The sequence below is a fragment of the Lipotes vexillifer genome, unplaced genomic scaffold, assembly GCF_000442215.2.
Source record: "Lipotes vexillifer unplaced genomic scaffold, Lipotes_vexillifer_v1.1 scaffold450, whole genome shotgun sequence".
NCBI classification, from domain to species: Eukaryota; Metazoa; Chordata; class Mammalia; order Artiodactyla; family Lipotidae; genus Lipotes; species Lipotes vexillifer.
Genome location: NW_006794180.1, coordinates 1,106,839 through 1,114,586, shown reverse-complemented (window position 1 = coordinate 1,114,586; position 7,748 = coordinate 1,106,839). Strand labels below are relative to the sequence as shown.

Genomic DNA, 7,748 nt, shown 5'->3' with positions numbered 1-7,748 from the left:
TTTCCCTAATATTCTTTGTCACTGCCTTAATGAAAACCTGATTCTTACCTGGAGATACTACTTTCCCTAGAGTTATCTCTACTGGTAGCTTCTTACTTTCTCAAACCCCAGTCCCTCAGGGTTGGATGCTCTATAAGTGCTATCCTTTTTTCTTGTTGCCATTTCTAGATTGTTACTTTCCCCCAATTTCTTGTAAAAATGTGGGTTTCTTTGAGACTCTTGAAATCTGGCTCTATTTTCCTCTTCTCCTTATGACTGATTATCTTCTACCAACCTCCCAGCCATTCCACCTCATGTACTGAACAGTAGAGCATGTGGTTCATAGGTTTCTTTTCAACCTAGATTTTTGACTCTATTCAAACCACAAGTCCTAATGTCTGTATTCACTCTGTTCAGCATTCACTGTTTCACTGTTTCACAGAGTCTACTTTGAGACTATCAGTTGAGAACTTCTTCAGCTACCTACATTGGTGCCCATCTTCTGTCTTTCCTTTATCAGTAGGTTGGGATCCTCTTACTGTCTAAGGTGGATTCTTCCACTTCTGCTCTGAATTCCATCTCCTCCCTTTCACCAGAACCTTTTGCAGTCCTCAGACTATCTGTTCTGTTCTTTCAGGCACCCAACACGGTTGACCTCTCTTTCTCTCTGTCTTTCAGAACTCTCTTCTCCTAGAGCCCATGATTCCAGTCTTCTGGTTTTCGTATTTATTCTTTGGCTGTTTCTTCTAAAGCTCATTTGCCAGTGTATCCTATCCACCTGACCTGTAAATGTAGCTGGTTCTTGAGGCTTGGCTCTTTTTTCTTTTCATATTATATTTTTTCCTAGGTAATTTTAGCTTTACCCCTGCTTCAACAGCTATCTATGCACTAATCTTACTCCCCAGTTTTTAAAGGCCAGACCTTTTTTCTAACATTCTTGACCTTTATTGGATGTTTCCCACCTATATCAATGTATTTACAAAACTGAACTCAGGAATTCCTACCTCTGCTTCTGCCTGCCAACAAAAAAGGAGAGATGCAGCTTTCCTCCAGTGTTCCCTGGTTCAGTGATTAGCACTTCAGTCTGCCATGTTGCACAGGCCTGAAACCTGGGAGTTATTTTTGACATTTCTCACTCCCACACTCACAGTATCCAAGCATTAGTCCTTTTGAGCCTGTTGGGTCCCTCCTATTGTATCTCAAATTCATTCACTTTTGTCATTTGTTTTGTTAGCCCTGTAGACGAGGCCACCATCATCTCTTCTCTGTTAGCTTCCTAATTGGTCTTCTGTCTACTCTTATTCCCTTATAATTTGTTGTCCACACTATTGCCAGAATGATCTTATAAAAATTTAATATCATCTTCCTACTTAAAAGTCTTTAATATCAATAGTTTCCCATAACTCTTAGGATAAAAGACAGAATGTTTAAAATAGCCGGCGAGGCCCCAGTGACCTGGCCCCGGCCTTTATGCCCAGCCATACCTGCCACGCACATCTTCTCCCCTAGGTATTTGCACTTTAACCGCTCTGGCTGTTTTCAGTTCTTCATATACACCATTCATTGCATATGCAGCACTTCCCAACTCCTCCTCTCCTTTATCTAACTAACTGCTGCGTAACCTTTAGATTTCAGTTTAAATGTCTCTTCCTTGAAGAAGCCATCTCAAACATACAATGATCTCCCATCGCTCACGCCGGCACACACACACTATAAACAGTTATACAGGTCCCCTTATCTTCTGAGACTTATCATTATTTTACGTAAATAATTAATTCAGTAATTAGAACTTCCTCCCTACAGTATAAGTCCATGAAACTCGGAGCAGAGACTGTCAGTCATTGCCTTACTCAAACCCAGCACAAGACTTTAAACTTAATATATGCCAAATGTCCAAAGTATTGCATGTTTTTTAAAAATCATGATTAGCAGTAAAACTTCAGATGAAAGGGAACAGTTGTGGACTTGACTCTGGGGGCGGCAAGAAGAAGGGAGCTACTAAGGAGACAGAGTTTCATTCCAAATTGAGGTTTGGTGGAGATCAGAGATCCCGAGGATAGTTAGCAAAGGTGAAGTAGGTAGCCCTAGTTCCAGACACCCATGGCAGAGAATGAACAATTAGATCACAGGACACAACCTAAATATCCAAAGTAAGGGAATGGATCGGTAATTTATTATATATTCTTACAAAAAAACCATTGTGCGGTTATTTAAAATCATAATTTTGAAGGATAAAAACACAGGAAAACACTCATGATACAAGCTTAAGTGAATAAAGCAGTGATATAAAAAGTTGTATATTATACAAGGAAGGTAGAAAAACCTAAGGCAAAGGAGTAATGGTCAAAGTTGTCAGTTGCTACCAAGAAATCAGGCGTCAGGAGTCTATCTGATTTAATGGTAAAGCAGTCATATGTGTAACTTTATCAAGAACACTTTCAGGGATACAGTGGGGTAGTGACCAGGTTATAGGGCATTGAAGTAGTATTTATAAGAAAGTTGATGCAGTAAATAGGATGCTTTTTATTCACTTAAGGTTTATTGTGTTGTCCATTATAATCCGTATGCTAGGCTTTGGGAATATAGCAAGAAGTATAACAGATTTGTATCCTATCCTCATGTGCCTACATTCTAGAATATTTTTGCTATAAAGAGGAAGAGAGGATTGTTACCTACTAAACAGATTGTGGGGTTGTGAGCAGGTAATTATTTTTTAAAGATTTGAGCATATTTAAATGCTGATAGGAAAGAACTCTAGAGAAGGAGAGTTAGTGATACAAAAGAGAGCTATTAATTTAAAGCACAAAGTCCTTGAAAAGGTGTAGAACATGGGGTTTAGAAATATTAGTTAAAGAAATAGGCCTAGATGAGAGAGGGGAATCCCTTTGCATTATAACAAGAGGAAAAGGTGGATTCAGATGGAGCTGAATTGGGAGATTTGGTGGCAAGAAGTTGAAGAAGGTCTGATCTGATGTTTCCTATTTTGCCTGTAAAGGAGGAGGCAATATTGAGACTAAGGACAGAAGTACTAGCAGTTTGAGAGGAATATGGATATTTGAAATAGCTGCTGCGGGGAACGGGAGAAAGTGCTGACAAGGAAAGCAACTTGATGCTAGTGTTGAGGGCCCAGTTGAGGTTCCTGACCTTGAATTTACAGTGGCAGCAATCTGTGAAACTTGTGATCTTCTCCAACGGCATTCCATATGCCAGGTACTGGGACAGCAAAGGGCTGTAATTGAAATCACATAGGATTGGGGTTTTGCCAGGTGAATTCAGTGGATGCTAGCAAATGAATGCTTGAAATGACAAACCATGGAGTCTAAGCTAGGAAGGGAAGGAAGGAAGTAAAGCTAGTAGAGGGCTAATAGTTCAGTGCCTGGCACATAATACTCAGTAATTATTTGTAGATCAGGAGAAAGCGAAGAGAGGTTCGTGAACTAGTTGTCTCCACTGGAGGTAAGAGAGAGGGACAGTGTGCAGTGAAGTCACTAAAGCTGAGGTAGATCTTGGGATGGAGAGGAAGACTGAACGGGGTGCTGCATTATTAGCTGACTAAGAGGTGGTGACAAGGGGATAAAGGGTGGTTAGTGGAATGGTCTGAGACTCAGAGGAGCAGAGCTTTTTGCACAGGGACACTGAGCCCACCTGCCAGGACTGCCTGGGCTGCAGTAGAGTCTAACCTCACTGGAAAGATCTGAAAGAAGAGGCTTGGTCCTTCAGGGGGAGCCAACTTTCAGTTAAACCTGGAAGAGGAAAAAAAACATTCATTCATGGAAGAGGTAGAGGTCATAGAGAATGTTCTTGACCAAGGAACAGTGGAAAGATTTGGACAGAGGAGCATTAGGAGGCTGGTTCCAGAAAGGAGCACAGAATATGGAGGTAGAGTATGGGAGAGGACAGATGACAAGAAATGTATTAAATATTGTCCCTGGGTTGTTCTTAATGTTGACGGTAGTTAAAGTTTCTCATTTTTTCCCTCCACAGTCAGTGGGTAGACACTACAAAGTAACCTAAGATTGCAGCTTAAAGTTGTATGACTGCAAATTGTCTGAAGGACCAAGCTAAACATGAAAAACTCAAACTGCCTACAAAAGTAAAAGGAAATAAAATAGTATCCCATGAGAAAAAAGTATTTCAGTGTAGTAAAAGCATTAACAAAGTGAAATAAAAGGATAAAGGCAAAATTAAATCCTTAGATATATGCCATGTAATTAACTTGTATTAAAGTATTCTAAATTCTGGTTTGAGAATTACTCCTAGGCAGAGTGCCACCAACATTCTTTTTGTTTATCCTATTTCTTTCTAGATGCTTACTTTAGAAAATAATTATTTGTGTTCTATGAGAGAGAGAATCTCCTGTAGTATTTTAAAACTATCTTTGGAACGTGTGATTTAAGTTTTGATGTTGCCCTGTGGTTATTCTATCAAATTCTGCTGTGTCTTAAAATAATATATGTGGGGATCAGTTGGGTAAGTCACCTGTTTATACTGGGGGATGGAAGGATGATAGAGAAAGGTAGTCATACATCTTGGGCAGTAAATGTTTCTTAGAGCAATGATCTTACGTATTCATTTCACAATTAATTTAGTTTTTTTAAAAGTCCAAAAATCTTAACTGTATGATTCAGTTTACTTGAGTACTTCCCAGTGGCAAAGCAGAGAAATGGAATGTAGTGAGCCTTTATTTATTTATTTATTTATTTTGTAGTGAACCTTTAAATGCTTAGTGTTTTTAAGTGTTTAAGTGTTTTTAGTGTAAATTGCTTAGCATTTTTAAGTCAGACCATTCATTCTAAAAAAGAAAAATTTATTGCATAAATTATGCTGCAGTGTTAAGATTATTAGATAAGATGGAGGAGTCCTACCACTAACAAATCACAGTATTTTCATTTGTTTATGTTCTAGTACTAGTCCATTATACAAACATTTCTCTGTAGCTATCACAACATAGTTGCAATTCTCTTTTCTCCTTACCTCTCTTAATATTGTAGTTATGGCTTCATATTGATCACTTTACATGGCTTTGTAATAGTCTATCAAATAATGCCTTCTGGTCCCATAGTGTTGGAATTTTAATTGTTTTCATCTTAGCTTCTTCTAAACTTTTTCTTTTCCACTCAATGCCAAAAAAAAGAAAGAAAAAAATCCAAAAGACAATAAAACTTACTTAACATTAAGTTCACTTTACCTTGTCACTTTAGGTTTATAACCTTAAGACCCAAAATCATTGTGGGGAAATGTGCCTGGAGAGATATACAAATTCAACCTTCCTTTTTACCTATGATTAAAAATAGCCTACTATGTCTGTTTCCTTCTAAAATCTCTAAAAAAAGATCTTTTCAACCAATCATGAAAAATCTTTTCATGATTTTTTAAAAAATGATTTGTTAGTGGTACCTTGTTACTAGTAAATTTGGTGGGGCTCTAGAGTTGAATGAAAGAAAAGCACATGAGAATGAACAGCTTTATGATATAATAACCATACCTTTTGTGTCTTTATGCCTGAGATAAGTTTTTATTTTAATAACTATTTTTAGTTGTTTTTTTACTTGTTTTATTACTGCTAATGATAACAGAATTGTTTTGACAGTGTTTTTATACAATTTGGAAAGTTTTAGTGTTCTTCAAAGAGACACTATTGTAATGAAACAATTAAAGTATTCTTCATTCCATCATTAGGTACCACAATAGCCATAGCATCTCATTTGAGCTATTTTAAAATGTGTTTTCATAAGCAGTATCTATAGTTCCCCATTCCAGATTTTTTAAAATATTTGATATGTCAGTCATTTGCTTAGAAACTTTTTTAGAAAGTGTATTACAGAATGATAGACAAAAACACTAATTGATGATGGTTTAATAAATAAGAGCATGCAATTAGTGCATCTTTAAAGGCTGTTCTCACATGGATGATTATTTTTGTAGAATTGAATACTTTTAAGGCTTTAATTTTATACTTATTGCTAGATCATTATATCTAATTATTTTGACCATTTATTCAAATAATAAACCTCCAAGTCTGAATATTTATAGTGAAGAATGAGTTTAGAGAAAGGAAAATAATTATATGTCTCTGTGTCCTGCTATTTTATTCTGCCTGCCATCAGAGTACAAAAATATACATTCACATCCTCTGTTTGTTGTATCGTATTCTTGTATCATACAGATTTAGTTACAATACACACACAGGTCAGCCAGTGTTAAAAGACTGAAAAGAATGAAAACTACAAATGAGGACAGATGAGCTATGCATTATGTAATGATAAAACAGGTGTTTGGGAAGATAAACAATGTTCAAAAGCAAAGAAGATTTAAATACTTCTGCATCTCTAATTACTTTATTCTGGTTATTAGACAAAAAGCAAATAGCTTTCAAATGAAATCCAAACTTTCTGTAGTATAACTGAAATACAGAATGTTGGATAATTCTGACTTCGTTTCCTTTTTTTAGAAAAGCAAACTTTATGCGTTGGGGAAAAAAACTTTTTAAAGAAAGTCTGTTCCTAGTGACATTTAAAAAAACAATGTCAATTTGTTTAGCAATAGTTGTGAATTATTTTGCATGTGATTCTCAGAATCATACATACAAAGCTGAGCAGTCTAAGGGGTGAGGATGCTAACATACTATCTGTTTTTGTTTATAGGACGGTGAACTTTGACATAATAAAATACTTGTATGATTTCTTGTGAAAACAAGCTTCAAAGCCATATGGACACTGTGACAATGACTAAGCCAAGCTGTGTTCATCCAACTACTCAGTTGGCCAGGGAGAGGAGTTCTTTGGCTCTATTGGATTTGTCCAGACAGGTGCTGGCCCAGCATGGAATCTGATGAAAATACTCTGATTGGTCTGGGTGAATGTGAGCAGAAGACTATTTACCAGGGACCCTGGAGTATTTGGAAGGAACGTGTTAATTATAAACAGCAGGGTTTGAGCACAATCTGTTCTACTCTTAATGATGTTATCTTAACACTGAAATTGCCTGAAACCCATTTACTTAGGACTACATTTTACTCTGTGAACTATCCCCTGCACTTTGAACGTGCCAGCAGCCCTTGTATATAAGCCCAGTCTTTTCACTTCCTCTCCACAGGAGCCTCTGCAGTTGCTTGCCAAAGCAGATTTTCCTAAGGCCACCACTTAAAAAAATCATAGTTGCAAAATATAATAAGTAGAAGTTTTTTGTTTCTTTTTAAGATCCAAGTTTGCATATGCTTATCTTTCACCCTGATTTTCTCAAAAGGCAAGGTAGTTTGATCAGATATAGGGCAGCTTTCCACCTCTAAGCCTACTTGATAACTGCAGTATGCTTAGGTGAGGTTTATCTGGTCACTTTTGCAATTAACTATGCAGCATAGCTTTTTAATCTGCATGATGGTTTTCTTTCCTTTTTTTAATCATTGGCCTTTAATAGTTCCACAATAAAATTTTTTCCTGTTACATCAGTTATGAACCTTGGGTCTGATTTTCTTGTTTATTCATATTTTTTAAGACATTTTCTGTTAGCATGTAAATGCTTGAAAATTATTTTGAGCAGCTTTAAAGTGCTTAATTACGGAGCCTAGTTTAAATTTCAGTTGCATTTTATTCTTTCATTCTCTTGTTGAAGAAAAATTCTCACAATAGGCACCCCCAAATAGGAAGCCTTTTAATGTAGTGACTGACACTTTCTGGATCAAAGAAAACGAGTGGTTGTCTACTTGCATTTATTTAGAGGTACTGAGTAGGGGGAGAAGGAATGAAATTCCTTTTTGTCTGCCTACACAA

At 36.6% G+C, this 7,748-nt stretch overlaps 1 protein-coding gene across 1 annotated transcript in view; it reads left to right on the top strand.

Moving 5' to 3' along the window:
- Nucleotides 1-7,424, top strand: part of ORC5 (origin recognition complex subunit 5) — a 72,364-nt gene extending 64,940 nt beyond the window's left edge. The window contains exon 14 of the mRNA XM_007467060.1: nucleotides 6,624-7,424. Within this exon, the coding sequence (XP_007467122.1) occupies nucleotides 6,624-6,669 (46 nt within the window). The 3' untranslated portion in view covers nucleotides 6,670-7,424. The remainder of the gene's footprint in view (nucleotides 1-6,623) is intronic.
- The last annotated feature ends 324 nt before the right edge of the window (nucleotides 7,425-7,748 follow it).